The following is a 23,113-nucleotide window of genomic DNA, read 5'->3' on the forward strand; positions in this document are numbered from 1 at the left end:
CTTGTTTCAGGAAGCAGCAAGGAGGCGTGAGGAGGAGGACAGGCGAGCGAGGGAGCGTGCAGAGGAAGAGGAGGCGCGCTGCTTGGAGCGCTTCATGGAAGCAGAACCTCTGGACCCACAGGAGCTGCACTCCTTCACGGACTCCATGCTTCCTGGCTGCTTCCATCTTTTGGATGAGTTGCCTGACACGGTTTACCGACTTTGTGACCTCCTGATGACGGCCATCAAGAGGAGCGGACCAGAGTACAGAGACCTCATCCTGGGCCAGGTTGTTGACCAGGTCAGTTGGTCAGCAGCCATTAAAATTACAGAAAGCTGTGCAGGAAAAGGCATGTTTTCCTGAATAGAACAATCTGTTCTCTCCATCTTCAGCCTAGATGCATTTAGTGAAAACATAATGTATCATGAACTTAAAGAATACTTTATATTGTGGTTCAAACATCTTGGTATATTTAGTTCTGATCTTGATAAAACAAGTATGTACGCCTGTACTGATCTGACTGTAAATGTAGGTGTGGGAGGCTGCAGACGTGCTGATCAAGGCCGCTGAGCCGCTGACTACCAGCGACACAAAGACCGTGTCTGAGTGGACCCGGCAGATGGCAACACTCCCCCAGGCCTCGAAGCTGGCAACACGAATCCTGCTGCTCACGTTGCTCTTTGAGGTGCCAGAATTGAAGGTTTTAGCCATCAAATGTTATCAAGGGTCACATTTTAATTTAGTTATGGATTTATTTCTGGCTAATGTTTTGCTTTATCTTGTTTATTTCAGGAACTAAAACTCTTGGGTGCAAGAGTGGTGGAAAGAAGCGGCATTCTTGAGTTGCTGATTAAGCTCCTCGAGGTTGTGCAGCCCTGTCTGCAAGCAGCTAAAGAGCACAAAGACATCCAGACACCTAAGTGAGTTTTTAAAAAAATTGATCTTCACAAAAATGCTAGACTAGCTTTTATTGAAACCTTTAGCATGTTTAAAAACCCTTTCATAATTGATAAAAATATTTCTTCAGATGGATCACGCCAGTGCTGCTGCTTATCGACTTTTATGAGAAGATGGCAGTCTCTTCAAAACGAAGGGAACAAATGAACAAGGTAGGAAACCTTGTTCATAATGCAACAATAATGTTGCCCTTATTGCACTTCTTTGGATGCTCATAGGATTTTGTCCAATGTTTAGATGCTTTGGTTTCCTGGTTTTATTTGGGGGAGAAAATAAAGGCTTTTAGAGAATAACCTTCTGGGTGCTAACTAAAGGGACACATTTTTGTAAATTAGATCATAATTATTAAAGGTTTATTTACCTATGATATTTAATACATATTCATTTATAAATCTAAAGGCAGTGATATTTTTCAGTCTTTCTAATATTGATAATGGCTTACATCACATATGTCAGAGTCAAGGCCCGCGGGCCACATCCGGCCCGCGAGAAGATTTTCTACGGCCCCTGGGATGATCTTGATTTATTATTAGAACCGGCCCGCAAGCCGGCACCTGCCTGAAAAATGCAGATGCACCTCGCTCGATCCTCGCAACGCGCACCACCGGTCCGCAGGAAATTTACGAAGGCTTGGGCCGGTCCGCTGCACTAGACCAAATGCGTCATTTAAAAAAATCTCAATGAACATTCGATCAGTCCGGCCCTCGGCTTGTAGCTAAATTTTTTATTTGGCCCTCCGTCCATTTGACTTTGACACCCCTGGCTTACATCTATTGTGGCCTACACAATCAAGGATTTCCCAATTACCTTTACTGAATTAGTGTGAACAAAGACCAACAAAATCTTTGTGTGTCAGTATTAATTAAGGTGTACGTCAGCGAGCTGTCCTTCTGAAGCATGATGGTGGATTTTCTTTTTTGCAGTTTAATACTATGGTGCAGGTGTGTACATTTGTATTACTCTGTCTGTATAGCTTTCAGTTGATTGGCCCCTTTTATCTGATCGAGAGCACTCTTTATTGGGCAGGTAAATGAAGAGACTGGCAACAGAAGGCCAGTGATGTTGACTGTCCAGAAAGTGCCTCGCATAACCAAGCCTTCCAAGGCTGGTAATGTTACGGACTCCGACAGAGAGGAGGGAGACAAAGCCAAAGTGGAAGAAAGCCAGACCAATGTGGACTCGGGAGCAGCCGTGGAGATGAGCGCTCCTAAAGACGACTCCGGCCAGCTGAAAGAGATGTCATCTTCTCTGGAGTCCGACTACGCTGAGGGATCCGACATTGTTGTGAAGGGCCTGTCTGACGACATGACCACTGTTCTTATCCGGGCGTGTGTGAGCATGATCAGTGTTCCCGTTGACCCCGACACCCTTCACGCTACTCTGCGTCTCTGTTTGCGCCTTACTCGTAACCACAACTATGCAATGATGTTTGCCGAGCTGAAGAGCACGCGGATGATTCTGGGGCTGACCCAGAGTTCTGGCTTCAACGGCTTCACGCCACTGGTGACTCTGCTGTTCAGGCACATCATAGAAGATCCTGCCACTCTGCGGCACACCATGGAGAAGGTTGGTTTTGCTCTACTGGCAGAAATTGACATTTTTTATGCAAAAAACAAAAAAAAAAAAAAAACACACCTTTCACACAATATTTCTAATCTTTTAGGTGGTGAGGTCGGCTGTGACCAGCGGCGCAGGTAGCACCACTTCAGGTGTGGTATCCGGCAGTCTCGGTTCCAGAGAAATCAATTACATCCTCCGGGTCCTGGGGCCTGCTGCCTGTCGCAATCCGGAATGCTTTATTGAAACAGCCAGCAACTGCATCCGCATTGCACTTCCTGCACCCCGCGGAGCTGGGACCAGTAAGTCAGCAAACGCAGCCATCCATTGAGTGAACAGATCTAAGTTTATATGGAAGGAAAATACTTAATACTACTCTATCTGAATTCATTTAGCGCTCCATGTTTTATATCTGATGAATATTGACCTTTATTGCACATTTAAAATGCATTTCTTCTTTCCACAGCATCTGATGATGAATTTGAGAATCTTCGAATTAAGGGACCGAACGCTGTGCAACTAGTGAAGACCACTCCCCTGAAGCTGTCTCCTTTGCCCCCTATCCCTGATACCATCAAGGAGGTCATCTATGACATGCTCAACGCCCTGGCTGCCTACCATGCTCCTGAAGAACGTAAGACGTTTTCCTGACAGCCGTTGGTTCAGAGAGTCTGATATGCATTGTTGGCGAATAACGCTCAGAGTGAATTACGCTATTTCTGTACACTTTTATGGAGCCCTGTTAATAAATATTCCTTTTTATGCACTTTAACCACTGCATGGTCTCCCGTTTTTGTTATGAACCCAAGCCAGTTGTAATACCATCTGTGTGTGGGTGTGTGTGTGTGTCACAGCCGAGCGGCCAGAGGAACGAGCTGCAGCTGCACCGAGCACTCAAGACCTCTGCCAGATGTTGCAAGATGTTGGTGATGATGTTTACCAGCAGTACCGCCTCACACGGCAGGGGAGCGACTTTGACTCTCAGTCAGCTTTCCATATCAACGTAGGGCTCTTTGAAAAAATTGTATGGTTTAGATATTACTATGGACTTTTGTCATTAAAAGCTCCTCATCTTTTTCTTTCAGTCGCAAGTCTTTGCTGCCGACGGCGGTCCGGCTGAGTCATCCCAGTCTGGCACCCCACAAGGTGAAGGTAATTTTCCTTCTTTAATTTATTTTTTTTTGCCACTTACTCTTAGAAAGGTGTGAAGGCTAGCTGATAAGCACACAGCGTTGAAATACATAACATGGCAGCAGGGAGCATCTGAATAAATCTTTAAAAAGCTCAGACCTGTATTTATATAGGGCAATAAAATGAATCACACTTTGTTTCGTCTCTAATCAGTCTGCCATCAATTGTAGCTTTTTTGTGAGAGTTTGTTGTTGAGATTCCATGTTTTCAAATATATTTGTTACATTTTATCTCTTATCTAATAAAGTTCTCCAACTTCCTCAGCCTCCACACCGGAAGAGATGCGGGAAGAAAAGAAGGAACAGGAAGGTGAGAAGGGTGCCAGCTCTGAGGAGAGCAAAGCTGCTAAAGTGAAGGCAAGCAAGCCTCTCATGCCTACTTCCACCATCTTGAGGCTGCTAGCTGAACTGGTCCGCTCCTATGTGGGCATCGCCACTCTAATCGCCTCCTATTCCTATACCGCTGGGCAATCTGAGCTTATAAAGGAGGCGAGTAACTACAGAAGATTTCATCGACCTTTTAAGAAGTCTTTTGCTGCTGACTTATTTTCTTGCCCCATGTTGATTTGGTTTTGTAACCTAACAGGATTGCAGTGTTCTAGCCTTTGTGCTCGACCACTTGCTGCCTCACACACAGAATTCGGAGGACAAGGACACTCCGGCATTGGCACGTCTCTTTCTGGCCAGCTTAGCAGCGGCTGGCACGGGCACAGATGCCCAGGTCGCTTTGGTGAATGAAGTAAAAGCTGCACTTAGTCGAGCCCTAGCGATGACAGAAGGTGCTGAAAAACATGCCAGGTAAATAAGTTTAATGTACTTCATACCCAATGAGTACAACATTATAGTCATTGATCAGTTATGCGTTGAATCTTTTCAAACTTAATGTTGTCCTGACTTGTTTTCTCAGGCTTCAGGCAGTGATGTGCATTATCAGCACCATCATGGAGTCCTGTCCCTCCACATCGACTTTCTACAGTACAGCAGCCGCCAAGACTCAACATAATGGCATGAACAATATCATCAGGCTCTTTCTTAAGAAAGGACTGGTCAATGACTTGGCACGTGTGCCTCACAGTCTAGATTTGTCCAGGTAAACCATTAAACCAATATATATATTTTTATTACAGAGTTCAAATTAAATGGAAGTCAGTTACATAGATTGAGATAGTAGATTTGAAAACTGTTAGTTACTAATAAAAATTCCCTTTTGTTGTCCTTCTGGTTCTTCTTGCATTTCCCTTCTTGCAAAACCCAGCCCCACCATATTACTTTAATGTCAATTTGCTACTTTGTTTCTGTGTAGGATAGCATTTGTGCAGTCCTAAAATTTCTGTATTATAAGTTTTCCAGGTGTAGTGTCATTTTATAGCAAATAAATGTTACTTTGCATCAAACCATATCTGACTCCTTGAAATTAGCCTCCATTTTAAGGGGTTTTAATCTGGTTAATTTGCACTTGCATCTGTCTTGTAAAATATAGTGGCTAAACTAAATTTAGATCAGAGAGGTTTGCTCAAATCTCTTTTCTTTGCCTTAGTCCCAACATGGCCAACACAGTGAATGCAGCACTGAAGCCTCTGGAGACTCTGTCGCGCATTGTTAACCAACCCAGCAGCCTTTTTGGAGGCAAAGGCGGCTCCAGCAAGAGCAAGACGGAACATGAAACGGTGGGCACTGCCAGGGATAGCAACAGCAACACACAGGATCAAGGTACCGACCAGAAACCGATGAGGTTCTTTCCAACTCCACTGATCACCACGCACTTCCTTGATGTTCATACGTAAAATCTCATCCAGGAGAGTCAGGAGAAACGGAGCCAGTGGACGGCAGCCACAGAGTTCAGGGGGCGGACACTGACCTCATGGATGGGGAAGCGGAAGGAGACACAGTGGTCATCGCTGGACAGCCAGAGGTTCTCAGCACACAAGCTATGCAGGTAAAATATGATTACATCTCGTGTAAATATTTTGAGGGTTTCATCGATGGTTAAAATTTTTTTTCCAAAAATTAACACTTCTTCAGAAATGTTGTCGTGACGATTTCTTTTGCCCCTTGACTTAATTGTGTTTTTCTTCTTGTAGGTTGAAAATGAGTTGGTGGACCTTATTGATGAGTTATTGGAGAGAGATGTTGGTACTGCAAATAGTACAATTATAGGTAAATCAATCAAAATACATTAAGTGTGATTGTGACGTTTAATGTAGCTTATACTATGATAATGTAGAGTATCCCAATACCCTAGTGAGACTTATGGAGGGCAAAATAAACTGCTTAGACATGGTGATTTTTAAAAAAAATCTTTATTATTGGTAATGCTTTTATTGACCCAAGGTCTATAACTCCTATTGTCTTTAATGCCAAATAGTTGGACGTAGCGGTGGGGATGAATCACAGGAGGATGTGTTGATGGATGAAGTCCCATCCAACATTAGCCAGGCGTCCACTCTTCAGGCTAACCGTGAAGGTATGTTAAGGACACATCAGACAGCCAATTGTCATTTTTTATATTTTATTTTCATTTGTCAACACGGGAAACTAAAAACACAGTACGAAAACATTTTCTCTTCTTATTTAGCTTATTTACATTAAAAAGGCATTTCGTTTGTTTCCAAGTTTGGCCCTGAAAAAAACATGACGATTATCAGAAAGATTAACACCCTGCTTACTGTGGCTGCTTTTATTGATACAGGAACTTTGTGTGTAACTTCCTCACTAGACTCGATGAACATTCTTGAACCAGAGGATGAGGAGCATACACAGGAGGAGGACTCGAGTGGCAGCAATGATGATGAAGACAGTCAGGATGAGGAAGAAGAGGAGGAGGAAGAAGAGGAGGAGGACCAGGTTTGTATAAATACCGGAAGGTTTGTTCAAGAATCTAATGATGGTTGTTGCCCATGCTCATTACTGCTGCTGCCTCTTTAAGGATGACGAAGAAGGAGATGAGGATGATGACGATGAAGGGTCAGAGATGGAGCTGGATGAAGATTTTCCTGACATCAACGCGGCACCTCACATCCGCTTTGAACGCTTCGACAGGGACGATGACCTCATCATAGAGTTTGACAACATGTTTTCCAACAACGGTGGGTAGAAATGATGACTTATTAAAGCAGTCCACTTTTTAATTTTTCCAAATGTCCCTTAATGTCCAAATAATTTTTCCAATCATCAAAACAAAAATGTTCAATTGTTTTTGTTTCTTTTGTTTTCCTCAACACTTTAAGAGATTTTGCCAGTGCTTTGACCTAATGCTTGCCATGTCTTCTGCTCCTCCTCCAGCTGACATCCCTTCCTCCCCAGGAAACATCCCCAGCTCCCACCCTCTAATGGTGCGCCACGCTGATCACAGTTCCCTCACTCTAGGCGTGGCTGGCTCCAGCAGCCGCCTGGCGCAGGGCATGGGTCGCAGCCAGCGAACGCTTCGTCAGCTCACTGCCAATAGCGGACACACCATCCATGTCCACTACCCACACAACCGCCAGCCCAATCCTCCACTCATTTTGCAGAGGTAAAATGACGATGCTTCTGTGAAGGCTTGCTTCAGTTAATTTTCTTCTGGTAGTAATTAGAATATTTTATTCTCTCTTGTTCTGTTTCAGACTGTTGGGCCCCAGTGCAGCAGCAGATATTCTACAGCTGTCCAGCTCTCTGCCGCTGCAGTCCCGCGGCCGGGCCCGTCTTTTGGTTGGAAACGAGGATGTTCACATCATTGCTCGTTCCGATGATGAGTTGCTGGATGATTTCTTCCACGAACAAAGCAGTACTGGGGGACAAGCAGGTAAACATTACAATGAAGTCAATTGTAAAATCACTTTTTGACTGTGGGAACCTTTTCCAGGAACAAGGCAGTTTCCCCACAATTTACCTGGGTACAAAGTTAAAGCAGAAAGGCTTTGCTAGCTAACTAAGCATTTAATTTGGCTATTTTAATTTCCCCTACAGCATTATGATTTAGTCATCTCAGTTCAAACTCATTTACAGCTTGTATTTTGTGTTAATTTTTAAAAAAAACATGTTGTCTGCTTATGTCAATCAGTGAAGAGAGAGTCGTACTGGAAGATTTAAAACAGTTTGTCCTGAAGCACAAAGAAAAACAACTGCCTGTTGATCATTATGGTTTCAGATTAGAAAATGAGCCACAGTTCTGTCAAGTGTGAAGGGAGTATATGCTCTTTTTTTAACTCGTCTTTTAGGCTTCAATTACTAACTAACTAAACGTTCACAGAACTAAATATCTATGAACGTTGCAAACTTTCCTGACTTTGAATTTTTTTCAGTTCCTAAGTGTCGATACTCATTTAAAAAGTTAGATGGTTCTCTGAAACATAAGTCAAAACAAGTCATTTTGAAATAAAGTTTTGTTTTATTTTTCCATTGCATGAAGTGCTATCATGTGTGCTTTATCTCTCTAGGTACTCTCTCAAGTATTCCCACTGCCTTAACTAGATGGACAGATGAGTGCAAAGTGCTCGATGCCGAGAGCATGCATGACTGCGTAGCAGGTAAACCAACAATAAACATATTTCAACAAGAATAAATTAATAGTTAGACTTGCATAAGAGCATTTGGCTTAGTTTATTGACAACTATGTTTTGTTCCTTTTAATAAGAATTTAGTGGGACTTGATTAAAATTTTTTGAGTTAATTACAAGGTCTGTGATTAATTAATCAAAATTAATTGCATTTTAATAAAAATAATAATAATAATAACACGGGCAAAAAAAAAAAGCAGCTTTGTCGTCCATTGTTGCTGTTTGAAGATGTAGTTAGTGCATCAAGGTTACAGGCATACTAGAAACACAAATACAAACGTCCAGGCTTGACACGTTTGTATGATTTAAAGAATCTCATAAATGTGATTAGTTGCATTAAAATTTGTGTAGTTAATGAATAAAAGTTGAAAGTCAAAGCGCATGGCCTCGCGTTTACTAAATAGACCAGATGTGTAAGAGTAGTTCTTCTTCATAATACAGTTTTTCTGCAAGGTCTTAAAAAGTCTTGGACCGGTTAACAATCTCAATTTTAAATGCTACCAGATTTTCCATTATAGATATGATACGACATTAAGTTAAATATGTACATTAATTTTATGATTTCTAGTTTAGAATTTTTTGGGGAATGCAGGGGGCAGAATCAAAACTTACAGGCTTTCCACTACCTGCTATTCATTATGGAAAAGTTTATTTTTAAAGAGGTTTGGCTTGAACAACATTTTGTGACCTATAGTAACTAAATGAATAGAACCCTAACCCTAGATTTGTAGAGTGTTGACCACCTTTGAGCTGTAACAACAAAAAATTGTTTCCTCGTGTCTAGCCCAACTAATTAATTTTTTTGTGTGTGTGCTTAGTGGTGAAAGTGCCGATCCTGCAGCATCTGGAGAGTCTAAGAGATGAGGAACTGGAAGAGCGCAGGGAGAAGAGAAGAAGGCAGCTGGCCGAGGAAGAGGAGTCCAAGCAGAATGAGAGGAGGGCGTCTGGGGCAGAGCAAGTGAGGGATCAGAGCCTACAGGTTTGCAGAGAAATAATTATGCTGGTGGCTGAAGAATTTATTCTAGGGGATTTTTTTTTTTAGTGCCTCGTATTAAACCAGTTTTTACATTCCAGAAGCCTTAGAACAGCTGAGAGGCTAGAAAGCATCGTCTCAGCTGTTTGTTCTTTTGTTTTTTCCAGCAGTTGCTCCATGCAAGAACTGCCTGGGTTCCAGCTTTAGCATTCTGGTGGTGATCATCTAATATTTTAATATCTATGTCTAAGAACATAGATAATAAATTATTAGATATAGATATTAGTTACGGAATATTAGCTATTCCATAACTAATATGGAATAGCTCAAATTCCAAATGTGAAAGAAAATGCGACCAGCATATAGTAATGATAAATGGCCAATTTGCTGCAAAATGGTTCTTAAGATATAAATTTATGCTGGGGTTTATAGTGAGTTGATTTAAAATATGGATTTTAGTCGTTTGTTTGGAAGAACTAACATTTAGCTTTTGAATATTTTTTGTCCTTAGGGTTCTGGATTGGGGACAGTTAATGGTGCGGACAACACTGCAGGTACTGAGTCTCGTAATGTGGAACACTTTTGTTTTTGCCATTTTTAAAAACGTTTAATGAAGGGTACCAAGAAGAAGGCACCCAGCTTCCAGTGCGTGCTGTGGGATGAGGTAGTAGTTTGTATAGTTTTAGGATCACACCAGATCTGGGAGATAACTATACAGTCTACTGTCTTTCTTATGGCCACGCCTTATCATCTGGACATCTGTATTTGGAGCAAAAATATTTTGTCTTTCTCCTTTAGTAAAGCTCTTGCCAGAAATTATTACATTTCAATGCTTGTGAAAATTTTTTTTCTCCATGCATGCAGATATTGGGGGTTGACAATAAGGGGATCTTTAGTCTATGTTGTGCTGTAAAAGGAATTTTTCAGACATAGTTTTTCTTCCACTTAGAGAAGAAGGGTCACTTTCAGTGATTAAAAAAATGATCTGAATGATTATTTTTATTTTCTGGTAAAATCAGCCCACACCACATAAGGCAGGGGTGTCAAACTCCAGTTCTCAAGGGCCGGTGTCCTGCAACTTTTAGATGTGCCTCTTCTGCACCACACCTGAATTGAATAATTACGTCATTAAGGCTCTGAAAAACTGATCTACATAAGAAGGAGGCAAGTAAGCCATTTCATTCCAGTGTTTTGTACCTGTGGCACATCTAAAAACTGCAGGACAGCGGCCCTCGAGGACTGGAGTTTGACACCTGTGATATAAGGTTTTTCATCACTCCTAGGGACTCCAGTGAAAACCTACAAGTCGTCCATGCATGTTTTGCTGCGACTGCCTGCGCTGTGGTGAGGTAGTAAGTTGTGTTGTTGGATGGGATCAGGATTGGGTACCCCATACAGGAGATAACTATACAACTTACTTCCTTCCTCAGTGGAGGCTGATGGCTTCTACAAAATATTCATTGTACTCTTGTGTGGAGTTGCAGTCAGCCTGTTCTTCAAACATTCACATATAGTTTCAGCTGCTGTTTTTATATGGCACCTGTTTATGAAAATGTTTTCGCTAAGCATTGACATATGATCACTAGATGTGGTAGATGCATTTAAATGCTTATTTTAGTATGTGTTAAAAAAAAAAAAAAAACTCTAGGAAGACCTGTTTTAACACACTCTCCACCTGGATGTCACAGAGGGTGAGCAGGCTCAGGAGGGTCCAATGGCATGCCTGGACGCACCCAGGGTCTCAGAAGGCTTCCTCACTGCTCCCCCGTCTGGAGAGGTCACTCCCACCACCCCTGCTCCCCACGAACAGGCCCTGGTCTCCCTGGAGACCGCTATTAGTCAGCAAGTCCACCAGCCAATTGCTGACCTGCTCCTGGCTGAGACGCACGCCAGCTCACTGGCTGCTCTGGCCGGGGCTGGACTTCCGACCCTGTCAGAAAGTCAGAGACCAAACAGCGAAGCAGAAGCGTCTCAGATGGAAATGTCCCCGGCTCCTACAACTGGTGAGAGAGTTGGAGGAGGAGGTGGTGAAGGAGGAGCATTGGATGAAGGCAGGGAAGGTAGACTAACCTTAAACCGATTATTTACACAGTCGCCAACAACAAGGGCACATACATATATTTGTTTTTGGAAACCTTTCTTCATGTTCTAAACTCGGAGAGGGAAGTTATAGGTCACCCTTTTCTCTCCTCAGCCTCGTTAAGCCCAGATATTGTGGAAAGCACTGAGCCTGTAGCGGTTGGCGTGTCGCAGTTGGAGGGATCCCCCATGGACACCAGCAGTCCTGCATCTGCTACTCAGGAAGAAGCTGCTCCCAATCCTCCGCAGACCACCCAGCTGTCCCAGGAGTTATCTGGCAGCAGGGAGAGTGGGCTGACTGATCGGCAGACAGATGCAGAGACTGGGTACGGAAAATGGTATATTTCAGATCAAACACATTGCTTGTACGACTCATTCTTTGTCGTTGTCTCCTCTCAGGAGGAGCCATAGCCCAGTTGTTAAATTGCATTTTTACCAAGTACATGATTATAATAAAACTTTTATGCTTATCACTTGTGTTTGATTTTATATAGTTTTGGGTATTAACATTAAACAATGTCTATTTTCTGTTGCTTTATCAGCTCCACATCTGTTTCATCTCCTGGAGAGACGATGCCTCGGAGCGACAGTGCTGACAGCCAATCCCAGGCCATCCAGGAAGAGCCTCTTCCATCCACCAGCAATGACGAGGAGGATCCGCTAGCTGGTAATACGCTTCAGTGCAGCCAATAGAAAATGCTATTTTCTAATATTTGTATCAGTACATCAAACGACTGGCCCTAAATAATAATTAAAGAATTTTTCAGTTATTTGTTTCTGCCAGGCTGACATTGTTTGCAGTGACAACAAGATACATTTTTAGTCAGTTATGTTATCATTCCAATAAGATGGATAAAATAAAAAAAATATATATATAATTAGGCCTGTCGCGATAAACAATAAATCAATTAATCGCACGATAAATTTAAACTGTCGACCTCATTTAATTATCGGCTTTATCGTCTCTTCCGGCCTTTTTCTCTTTCTGTTGATGACACTGAATAAAAAAAGGCTCAACTCCGGTGCTCTCCACTGACCCTCCCTTCCTCATTTCCTTAGTGTTATGCCCGGTGCACACTACACGCTCTTAGAGCTGTTAACCGATGGTCGGCCCATTTTCAAAACCTGAAAGATCACACATTAGCCGACAGAAATCCTAGGTATAACAGTTCGATCCAACAATGGGCACCAAATAATGGCTAAAAGTCCAGTTAACTAATTTTAAAACCAGGCATTAATCAATGCTTTACTACAATCTACCTGCAACGCATGTGGGTCTAGTGTCAGTCCTGACTGAATAAAAATCGTCAGGACTGCCATCTATCTTTGGCAGGAAATCGCATGCCTTATTATGTCATTTTCCATTAAATCAGCGTAAAAAAGGTCTTCAAACAATATTATCGTTTATTGTAATGTTTTGTGAGACAATCGCTCAGCAATATTTGTTACTGTGACAGGCCTATATATAATCTAAAAATTTAGAGTTTATGACATCTTCACGACTGTGTTTCATGTTGTTTTTCTCTACAGGAATCAATTTGCCAGAAGGTGTGGATCCTTCTTTCCTTGCGGCCCTTCCAGAAGACATCCGTCGAGAGGTCCTTCAGAATCAGCTCGGCATCAGACCTCCTTCACGTCCTCCTGTTGCCACAACTCTACCCTCCTCTAACACGCCTGTGCTCGGAGGTCCAGGGGTTACAGAGGTCAGCCCTGAGTTCCTGGCAGCTTTGCCGCCTGCTATTCAGGAAGAGGTGAGATTACGGAAGACCAAGAATTTACCGTCTGAAATGCAATTTCCCAACCAATCCAAGAGTCTGATTTTAATCATTTTTTTTGCCTTAGGTTCTTGCCCAGCAGCGAGCTGAGCAGCAGCGAAGAGAGCTAGCGCAGCAGCCTCCACAGGGAGACACTCCTCTGGATCCGGTCACTTTCATCCAGACGCTGCCCTCGGAGCTCCGGCGGAGCGTTCTTGAGGACATGGAGGACAGTGTGCTGGCTGTCATGCCGCCGGACATCGCTGCTGAGGCAGCCGCTTTGCGTAGGGAGCAAGAGGTGCGTCAGAGACAGCTAATGCACGAAAGATTGTTCGGTCACAGCTCATCTTCAGCCCTTTCGGCCATCCTGCGCTCGCCTGCCTTCACCAGCCGGTTGGGAAGCAACCGAGGTGTCCAGTACACCCGTCTGGCTGTCCAGAGAGGAGGACCGTTTCAGATGGGGGGAGGAACAAACCACAGGTGTGGAAACATTTGGCTTTCTGTAATGCAAGATTTAGTATGAAACATCCATACATTCTAAACCACGTGGTTATTCTGTCTTCTACAGACCGTCCAGTTCCAGCGTAGATTCTTTGTTGCGTCTTCGCGGACGATTGCTGCTGGACCATGAGGCGTTGTCCTGCCTGCTGGTTCTGCTGTTTGTGGACGAACCGAAGCTGAACACCAGCCGCCTGCACCGTGTGCTCAGGAACCTCTGCTACCACTCGCAGACCCGCGGGTGGGTCATCCGCAGCCTGCTGTCCATCCTGCAGCGCAGCAGCGAGAGTGAGGTCTGCCTGGAGACGGCGCGTCTGGAGGATTCCCGTGGAAAAAGGAGCAACCAGGGCGGCTGCGGGGGAAAAGGTTCAGCCGCCTCATCGTCATCATCCTCCTTAGAGCTGCTGAACAGGGTGGAGTCTCGGAGCTCCAGCCAGCTCTCTTGGCTCTCCGTCTCTATGGATGCAGCTTTGGGTTGTCGGACAAACATTTTTCAAATCCAGCGGGCGTCGGGCAGGAAGCATGGCGACCGGCATTCAGCCGGCAGCTCTACGGCATCCGGAGCACTAGGAGTACCGGGCGGCGCTGCAGGAGTCACGTGTGCAGCCGGCGGAGGTTCCACAGTTCACATCCACCCTCAGGCTGCTCCAGTGGTCTGCAGACATGTCCTGGACACACTAATCCAGCTAGCTAAGGTTAGATTTCCATTCATTTAATCAATAGTTCTTAATATAAAATATTAGTTTATAATACTTCATTCTTGTATGTTTCTGCAGGTGTTTCCAAGCCACTTCACCCAGCAGCGATGTAAGGACATTTCAGCAGCTTCCTCTGATCTGGATTCTCGCCTTTGTACAGGTTCTTCTGGGGGAGGAAGTGGAGTTGGTAGTTCCAGGTCAGGCTCTCAGCCTCAGAGTAACCCCAATACTCTAAACTCCCTGAGCTCCTCTATAGCGACTCCTCAGTCTTTAGGCATCTCCACGGATTTCTGGGATCTGCTCGTTAAGCTCGACAACATGAACGTCAGCCGCAAGGGAAAAGCCTCGATGAAGACAATGCCCCTGGGCGGCGGCGCGGAGGCCGACGGAGCGCAGTTCAGCTTGGAGACGTCCCCTCTTGGACAGCTGATGAACATGCTGTCGCATCCTGTTATCAGGCGGAGCTCCTTGCTCACCGAAAAGCTGCTGCGCCTTCTCTCCCTTATATCTATTGCCCTGCCCGACAACAAGGCAACGGAGGTGCCTGCTGCACACCCGACCCCACAGACCGCCAACCCGAACATAGCTAGCTCAGGGTCCACACTGTCGATCCCGACGCAAGGTCCAGCGTTGGTGGGCTCTGCTCATCCCACTGTGACGGCGCCTGTTGTCTCAGGAGGAGCCGTAGCCCAGGGAACTTCCTCAGGAACGAGCATAACCATCTCACAGGCTTCTTCTACCACCATCTCTATACCACCATCCACTGGACTAACCTCTACAGGTAACCCACGAAGTACTCAGGTTTATCCACACATGGCTCTGCAACACATTTAGTCAGAAATGAATGTGATGGACTTTTGGTGTGAAACATTTTATAGGAAAGCAGAGGAGCTCTGCTGTGAGTACAGAGAGCGACAAGATGGCCTCTACAGGACTCACAGAGAAACAACTTCAACTATCTGTGGAGGTATGATGAGATCTCATAATCCTGTTGGTTTTTGTCTTTTTTTGGGGGGCGGGGGGAAGACATTCCCTTTAAAATAAGATAAATGTGATGAGACAGAATATTTGTTTACTGACTGGAAGTAAAGATTTATTGAAGCCATAGCTTACTCTGGAACCTCCTAAGAGTAACAATAATAAGCCTATTGTATTGGTTGAAAATATCATCTTAAAATCTGAAGCTGTCCCTGAAATGACTATCTGGGCTCCTAAAATAATTGGTTAGCCATTCAATGTATGTTTTTGCAGTTCTTACAATATTTATTGTATCTTGTCTTTTGAAACAGTTTTCTGCCCAATTCATCCCACTCTTTGTCTTTATGACAGAGATGTTAATCACTCTGTCAAAAAACATTCAATTCAACTACTTCCTTTCTCACTTGAAGTGTCTGTCATAATCAAGGTTTAATATAGCAATTTATGCTTAGTGCTTGCCATAAATAGGACTCTATATGTCTACCTCTCTTAAAATCTTGATGATTTGAAAATGTTTCTCCTCCGTCTCTCCAAGGTGTTGACATCTCACTCCTGTTCAGAGGAGGGACTCGAGGACGCTGCTAACATTTTGCTGCAGCTGTCCAGAGGAGATGGTTCCACCAGAGACACGGTGCTCAGACTGCTCCTCAGTGGAGCCAGACACCTGGGATACACTCTATGCAAGCAGATTGGTCAGTACTCACAAGTACTTCACACGTTTCATCCTTTCCTTGTTAATTTAAAGACCCATTTCTTTTCAAGCTTGCAACCTTGATTTATTTATTTATTTATTTTTTTGTGTCTCAGGCACATTACTGGCGGAGCTGAGAGAGTACAACTTGGAGCAGCAGAGGCAGGCACAAGCCGACTCCCATTCCCCAGACGCACCTCCAGAGGACACCTCCTTATCTGCCAGATTAAAGGGGAAGATGACCAGCAGGTGAGCATGTAATGTGTGTGTGTGGGTTGCACACCATCATTAGACCACAGAGGCAGTTTTAAAGTCGTAATAAACAAGCGTTTAACATATTTTTGTGAGTTACTACTCTACATGGCTGACTGTTTGTTACAGACTTTACTATTGGTCGGTACACAGGTTCGATGGTTCGGAGAGTGTGGTGATTGTGGCTGCACAGAAGCGCACTCTGGGGGGACGCGAGTTGCAGCTTCCCTGCATGAGCTCGCTGACATCCAAAACATCAACACAGAAGTTTTTCCTGCGAGTGCTGCAGGTGATTATCCAGCTGCGTGAGGACACACGGCGTGCCAACAAGAAAGCCAAACAGACAGGCCGGATAGGTAAGACGATTTTCCAGATACAATCCCTTCGAGCTCTATATGGAATATTTTCTAAACGTAAACTGAAACCTGTCATCTGCTCAAACGCCAGGCTCCAGCAGCCTGGGCTCAGCCAGCAGCATCCAGGCCGCAGTGCGGCAGCTTGAGGCTGAGGCCGACGCCATCATTCAGATGGTGAGAGAGGGGCAGCGTGCACGTCGGCTCCAACAGGCCCCCCCACCTGCCGCCCCTTCTGCATCTGCCGCTGGATCCTCAGTGGCTGCCCCCCATGCTCCCACTGGTGCTGCTCCCCCTACTGGCACGGCTGCTGCTGCCACGGTTAGCATGGCTGCACTGACAGCAGGCATATTCCTACTTACTTAACATTGCCTTTTATACAACCGAAGAACCTTTGAGAAAACTAAAATCACCAGATACATTGTGTGGTAGTGTAATCCTCGCTACTGTCATTATGTTGATAAATGCTTTATCATGACTCTTAATTATAAATTTTTTGCTACATCTAATTAGAAGCCAGCTTTATTGGGTTTAGGTTTTATGAAAATTGTGTGAAATCATATTATTTTCTTCCAGGTCCTTTTTGTTTATCTGCAAACATAACTGTGTATGCTGTCATCCAGTTGCTTTCATCTCAGTTGGTTTATGCACTGATACATCATCTTTGCTGGCATGATGAACGTTGGCGGTCCCATCTATCAGATGTGCCTGTAATTTGATGCATTGTGTTTCAGTGTGTTTGCATCGACGGGTTCTGTTGTTTAACCATGAATGTTTAACCATGAATGTTTTTGCTTGCCTCACTGCTCATCTCTGTTTGCTGGCAAATGTGGCTTAATGCTTTTTTCCTTGACCTTCTTCTCTCAAAACTCTGTTTCTGTAGACCATGGGAATGTCATTTTGCATGGCAACCTTCTAAGAGTTGCATTTCTGTGTAGAAAAACAACTATATCTTATACGTTTTCCTGCTGCTGATTGTCCGTCTTTGTTTACTTCAGTCTGATGTTCAGTCGGCGCCAGAAGCTCAGTCAGCACAAAGAGATGAATCTCCAATGGACGTTGATCAGCCATCTCCTCTGGAGCAAGACGCTGCGCCTCTGGGTATGAATTACAGATAGCCATAAATATTACGTCTGTTTATAATAGATTTTAATAAAACTTGTTCCTGTGATGGTATGAAGACTTAGTAACATGGTTTGAGATATTGTATGCAAATTGGGTGTTATTGAGGAATATTAAAGTGCTTATAAATGTATTTGTAATTATAAATTTAGAAAAGTATTTGAGTTTGAAACATTGGGAATATATTTTGATTATTATAAACATAACTGCGCACTTTCCTTGGGAAAATACTTGGAATTTTTGCCTTCTTGTGAATTGCTGAACTAATATTTAGCCGCGTAAATGCAAAACTGCCATTCATAGCATTCGTTGTGTGTTTCTCGCTATGAGGAACACCTTTCTGAAGTCCATATTTGACCTTTTCTTTATAGACGAAGAAGGAAACGCTCAGTCAGAGAGCGAGGAGAAACTTCCAGACCTCCCTCTGCTCAGTGAGCAGCTGCTGCTGGATGAACTGTGGGACATGCTAGGGGAGTGTCTGAAGGAGCTGGAAGAGTCTCATGACCAACATGCTGTGCTGGGTAGGTGGAGTTCCATTTAAGAAATGCTGTTATTCTGAAGGAGCCGGGATTGGGGATGCACAGCAGTGACTGATGATCCGTTTCTCCAGTGCTCCAGCCAGCTGTGGAGGCCTTCTTTCTGGTTCACGCCACAGAGCGAGAGAGCAAGCCTCCTGTTAGGGACACGCGGGAGAGCCAGCTGTCCCATATTAAAGATGAGCCCCCGCCGCTGTCCCCGGCCCCCCTCACGCCCGCCACCCCTTCGTCCCTGGACCCGTTCTTTTCCAGAGAGCCGTCCTCCATGCACATCTCCTCTAACCTCCCACCAGACACCCAGAAATTCCTCCGCTTTGCTGGTGAGAATGAAGCACATTGAAGTAAAAAGAGGGATTTTGTTTCAGTGCATCGTTCAGTTTCTAACGGGACTGATTGTGTTTTTAGAAACTCACCGCACAGTGCTAAATCAGATCCTGCGACAGTCGACCACTCACCTGGCCGACGGGCCCTTCGCAGTATTAGTCGACTACATCCGGATTTTGGACTTTGACGTTAAGAGGAAGTAAGAGGAATGATTTCCCACCGTCACCATGTGCCACGTTCACCAGGGACGTTTGATCAAATCTGATTGGTTTTCTCCCATCACTTTAAGGTACTTCCGCCAGGAGTTGGAAAGACTGGATGAAGGCCTTAGAAAGGAGGACATGGCTGTTCATGTGAGGCGCGATCATGTGTTTGAGGACTCCTACAGGGAACTGCACCGCAAGAGCCCCGAGGACATGAAGAACAGACTGTAAGCTGATATTGCTTCTGTTTTCACTTCATGTCCATAATTCAGAACCACTTTACCGAACCTCCACGTTCTACCGTGGCTCTGTTGCAGATACATCGTATTTGAAGGGGAGGAGGGTCAGGATGCTGGTGGCCTGCTCAGGGAGTGGTACATGATCATTTCTCGGGAGATGTTCAACCCCATGTACGCCCTTTTCCGCACGTCACCCGGCGACCGCGTCACCTACACCATAAACCCCTCGTCTCACTGCAACCCCAACCACCTCAGCTACTTCAAGTTCGTGGGTCGCGTTGTGGCCAAGGCGGTGTACGACAACCGGCTGCTGGAATGCTACTTCACTCGCAGCTTCTACAAGCACATCCTGGGCAAGAGTGTCAGGTACCTGAGCCTCCTGCACTCGCAGTAAACCTTCTGTTACATATGCTTCTATTTAAGGCTTTGTGCACCGCCATTTTATGAAGGAACTATTAACCTCAGCCTTCACTATATGACAAATTTTTACATTTTGACCTCTAAGATGCCAGTTTTCCAGTTTGATTTTGTTGTTTAGTGTCTTAAAACACAAAAAAGGGATCAGGGCAATTTTTTTTGTGCAAAGTTGTTTGTAGTTTTTCTTGCATTCCTTGGACTCAAGAAGTACTTTAAAATTATTTATGTCCACAAATGTCATCATTAGCTTCAGTCCTAAATTTGAAATATTGACAGTTTTTGTAAATGTTTAACTACGTAAAGATCTTTTAAGAATATTTCCTACTATCCCTCTCATGACAGTTGGATGTTTTATTTGAGAAGGTATTATTTAATGATGCATTCAAGTTGTAGTTGGAACTGGGAAATTCTGCCAAAAAAACCCCAAAAAGTAAAAATAAAATGGAATGCCCTCCAATGTCAGATTTCCCACTGGGAAAGGGAGCGACTCCTACTGCTCCCAGTTGTGACTGCCAAGCCTGGCTTTGCGTTTCAATATGGCCACTCCTCACATCAATATTAATAGTATGTGGTGGAAATATGTTTATTTTACAAGACATATATGCAAGAGTGCGTCTAAAACCAATATTATATGTAGGACGTGCAATTCTAAACTCGATAAATTGAGTGATTTTTGCTTATGGAAACAAAAGCTTAAAAGGACGTTGGTAAGAAGCACTTTGAATGTTTACTTGGCTGTTGCCATGTTGACATCCCTGCTTCACAGACTGTAAGAAGAAGTTGGAGCACCATTTAATCCGTCCTCAAATGCAGCTCCAACTTCCTAGGTAACTGGAATGCAGCAGGGTTAGTGGATTCGGATGCATTTTGATTGAGACTCAGTGAGATCAGGAATATGGATGTGACACAGATTCATTTGTTGTTTTTTTAAAAAAAACAAAAACAAAAAAACAATAAAGACTAATTTAATACAATTTGCTCACGTATTACCCACATAGTTATACAGAAACACAAAAATGTCACATGAACCTGGAGAGTTGAATTACTTAACCCCATCCCCATATATATTTTTTTTGTTTCTCAATGTTTTGCACTCAACTTTTGTTTCTACAGGTACACGGACATGGAGAGCGAGGACTACCCGTTCTTCCAGGGTTTGGTGTACTTGTTGGAGAACGACGTGTCCACACTGGGCTATGAGCTGACGTTCAGCACCGAGGTCTGTATTTGTCGTATTTCAATCTGTGGTTTATTTCTCGTCACCGCCCACTAGATGACCACACAGTCGACGTTAATTTGAGATGTAAAAGTTGTATTTTGCAACTGTTGCTGGTTTTAGGTCCAAGAGTTTGGAGTGTGTGAAGTCAGAGACCTCAAACCGAACGGCGCCAACATTCTTGTCACAGAGGAAAACAAGAAGGAGTACGTTCATCTGGTGTGCCAGATGAAAATGACTGGTAAGCTTCTGAATATTTACGTCCCCAAACAATGAGGGTCTTTGTCACACCAAGGAGTAAACAACAGTGGAGATTTGTGCTTGTTTGAAAAGTTAGTATTGTATTAAATCGCTGCATGCCGACTAAAGGTGTAATGTAGAAACCCAGCCACTAGATGGCAGCAATTATTCTTAAGTACTCAGCAGACAGAGCGCTGCTGGAACAAGACCTCTGTGCCTGTATTGCGCTTAAATAAGGCTTTAAATTGAAAAACATAACGATTTCGAGCACCTTTTTTTATCAGGCTGTTTTCGTTTTGGCCGTAATTGTCTTTATTTTGATTTTTAGGCGCAATCCGCAAACAACTGGCAGCCTTCCTTGAAGGGTTCTACGAGATCATCCCCAAGAGACTGATCTCCATCTTCACCGAACAGGAGCTGGAGCTGCTCATCTCTGGCCTGCCTACCATCGACATCGATGACCTGAAGGCCAACACTGAATATCATAAATACCAATCCAGCTCCATTCAGGTAAAGTTCAGTAAAAAAAAACCAGTCCTGATTGTTTCAAAACGTTTTAACAAATTAGAGTTGGGATTGAGAGGAAGTGATACCAAATACAAGATTCTTTTACTGTGGATCCTGCAGCTCCTTAGAAAGTCAAATTTTAGGCCTTGAGAAGTCTTAAATAGGCAAGTTTCCACAATGTTTCTTTAATTACATTTAGTTAGGTCTCAGATTTACTCTTGCTAATTACATCATTACTTTTTTTATTTGTTTTTCCCTCGTAATGCTGTAGAAGTGTTCGTTCATTAGGTTTATTCTGGTTCTGGTTGAAGAAGTCGGGTTTTGCTTTTTGTTGAGAGCAAACTTCAAGACCTGAACTTTGCCCTCCGTCCTTCCAACTCTCCACCAACCTTTCACTATTTCTAACTTATTTGAGGAAATGAATCAAAGGGTTCTAACTGTGTTTAGTGTTAAGCATACGTTGTTAAAGTGTAATTTTAAAAGTTCTCGTAGGTTCTATATCAAAATTAAAGCTTTAAAGAAAAAAAAATGTCTAGAAGGCTTTTTAAATTTGACTAAAACTTGCAGAAAATTAGTTTCTACAAAATTGAGAATGTCTACAAAAACATTATTTATTTTTTTAAATGTGTTTCTTAAGCAAAAAAATACTTACTTTTTGTTATCTTGTCTTTTGCGTGGCAGATCCAGTGGTTCTGGAGAGCCTTGCGGTCCTTTGATCAGGCAGACCGGGCCAAGTTCCTGCAGTTTGTCACCGGCACATCCAAGGTTCCCCTCCAGGGTTTCGCTGCTCTAGAAGGCATGAACGGCATCCAGAAGTTCCAGATCCACCGCGATGATCGATCGACTGACCGTCTGCCATCTGCTCACACCTGGTAAGCAAGAAGCGGCTCAGCATCGTACCGCGTCGCTTCTGCACGTCGAAACGCAGCTAAACGAACTTGTTTTTGTTCGTCTGTCCCTCCTCAGCTTTAACCAGCTTGACCTTCCAGCCTACGAGAGCTACGAGAAGCTGAGACACATGCTGCTGTTGGCCATTCAGGAATGCTCAGAGGGGTTCGGACTGGCTTAAATCATGAGACTCAGACATGCATACACCTAATTAGTTTGCCTACTCCTGACACATTCACACTGATAACCTCTGAACGCACGCACACACTATCATAGACATTACTGGATTACTTGTTGAATGGCCTAGTCTCGCTGGTTTCTATTCCATATAAAACCGATAAAACCAGCGAGTGAAATAGACTGATTGATATTGCGTACAACACAGAGAGCCTCATTTGGACACGCTCGTGTCTCCCTTCCCAATTTATCGCAAATGCAAGCGAGGATTCATGGACTAATAAGAGATGTTTTCTTCATTTAGTTTGATTTCTCTGTACAAAAGGTTTGGGAGTTTATTATGTTCAATCTTTTTTGTTCTTTGGCTGTGTAAAAAGAAAAAAAAAAGAATGTTGTTTGAACAGGATGGTTATAAAACCTTTGGGGGAAAAAAAAAAGAAACAAAAAACATGTTGGTGGTTTCCTGTTGCAAATTTGTGACATCACAAGCCTTGACAATGGGGGACATTTTTATGGGTTGGGGGTGTATGAACAACTCGAAGTTTTGGGGATATTCACCAAAATGCACTTTTCAAAGTTTTGTGGCATTTTTAAGGAAGGATGGTACAAACAATGAAGAGAAAACCTTAAAGTGATTTAAAAACATTAACCATAAATTCTAGAGTATTTTTGGCTATTAAACCGCTGACCCAGCCTTGAGCCTTTGAATCAGAGTGGAATAACTACATGAATAAATGCATAAAATTTCA

At 43.6% G+C, this 23,113-nt stretch overlaps 1 protein-coding gene across 1 annotated transcript in view; it reads left to right on the plus strand.

The window, feature by feature from the left end:
• huwe1 (HECT, UBA and WWE domain containing E3 ubiquitin protein ligase 1) overlaps positions 1 to 23,113 on the plus strand; it is a 40,596-nt gene extending 17,483 nt beyond the window's left edge. Inside the window, exons 36-82 of the mRNA XM_044112176.1 lie at positions 11 to 280; positions 513 to 665; positions 773 to 900; positions 1,008 to 1,089; positions 1,861 to 1,878; positions 1,964 to 2,503; positions 2,601 to 2,796; positions 2,961 to 3,128; positions 3,349 to 3,497; positions 3,580 to 3,646; positions 3,950 to 4,173; positions 4,271 to 4,482; positions 4,592 to 4,774; positions 5,222 to 5,394; positions 5,481 to 5,620; positions 5,766 to 5,841; positions 6,050 to 6,148; positions 6,401 to 6,528; positions 6,611 to 6,770; positions 6,967 to 7,195; positions 7,287 to 7,465; positions 8,100 to 8,189; positions 9,038 to 9,198; positions 9,704 to 9,746; positions 10,881 to 11,252; positions 11,387 to 11,609; positions 11,814 to 11,938; positions 12,802 to 13,022; positions 13,114 to 13,505; positions 13,594 to 14,218; positions 14,300 to 15,002; positions 15,100 to 15,188; positions 15,735 to 15,891; positions 16,007 to 16,139; positions 16,296 to 16,498; positions 16,590 to 16,816; positions 17,494 to 17,596; positions 17,989 to 18,138; positions 18,228 to 18,473; positions 18,559 to 18,676; positions 18,767 to 18,907; positions 18,998 to 19,285; positions 20,450 to 20,555; positions 20,676 to 20,793; positions 21,121 to 21,302; positions 21,981 to 22,171; positions 22,266 to 23,113. Coding sequence (XP_043968111.1) covers positions 11 to 280; positions 513 to 665; positions 773 to 900; positions 1,008 to 1,089; positions 1,861 to 1,878; positions 1,964 to 2,503; positions 2,601 to 2,796; positions 2,961 to 3,128; positions 3,349 to 3,497; positions 3,580 to 3,646; positions 3,950 to 4,173; positions 4,271 to 4,482; positions 4,592 to 4,774; positions 5,222 to 5,394; positions 5,481 to 5,620; positions 5,766 to 5,841; positions 6,050 to 6,148; positions 6,401 to 6,528; positions 6,611 to 6,770; positions 6,967 to 7,195; positions 7,287 to 7,465; positions 8,100 to 8,189; positions 9,038 to 9,198; positions 9,704 to 9,746; positions 10,881 to 11,252; positions 11,387 to 11,609; positions 11,814 to 11,938; positions 12,802 to 13,022; positions 13,114 to 13,505; positions 13,594 to 14,218; positions 14,300 to 15,002; positions 15,100 to 15,188; positions 15,735 to 15,891; positions 16,007 to 16,139; positions 16,296 to 16,498; positions 16,590 to 16,816; positions 17,494 to 17,596; positions 17,989 to 18,138; positions 18,228 to 18,473; positions 18,559 to 18,676; positions 18,767 to 18,907; positions 18,998 to 19,285; positions 20,450 to 20,555; positions 20,676 to 20,793; positions 21,121 to 21,302; positions 21,981 to 22,171; positions 22,266 to 22,368 — 9,084 coding nt within the window. The 3' untranslated portion in view covers positions 22,369 to 23,113. The remainder of the gene's footprint in view (positions 1 to 10; positions 281 to 512; positions 666 to 772; positions 901 to 1,007; positions 1,090 to 1,860; positions 1,879 to 1,963; positions 2,504 to 2,600; positions 2,797 to 2,960; positions 3,129 to 3,348; positions 3,498 to 3,579; positions 3,647 to 3,949; positions 4,174 to 4,270; positions 4,483 to 4,591; positions 4,775 to 5,221; positions 5,395 to 5,480; positions 5,621 to 5,765; positions 5,842 to 6,049; positions 6,149 to 6,400; positions 6,529 to 6,610; positions 6,771 to 6,966; positions 7,196 to 7,286; positions 7,466 to 8,099; positions 8,190 to 9,037; positions 9,199 to 9,703; positions 9,747 to 10,880; positions 11,253 to 11,386; positions 11,610 to 11,813; positions 11,939 to 12,801; positions 13,023 to 13,113; positions 13,506 to 13,593; positions 14,219 to 14,299; positions 15,003 to 15,099; positions 15,189 to 15,734; positions 15,892 to 16,006; positions 16,140 to 16,295; positions 16,499 to 16,589; positions 16,817 to 17,493; positions 17,597 to 17,988; positions 18,139 to 18,227; positions 18,474 to 18,558; positions 18,677 to 18,766; positions 18,908 to 18,997; positions 19,286 to 20,449; positions 20,556 to 20,675; positions 20,794 to 21,120; positions 21,303 to 21,980; positions 22,172 to 22,265) is intronic.

Source organism: Gambusia affinis, linkage group LG01 (genome assembly GCF_019740435.1).
Source record: "Gambusia affinis linkage group LG01, SWU_Gaff_1.0, whole genome shotgun sequence".
NCBI lineage: Eukaryota > Metazoa > Chordata > Actinopteri > Cyprinodontiformes > Poeciliidae > Gambusia > Gambusia affinis.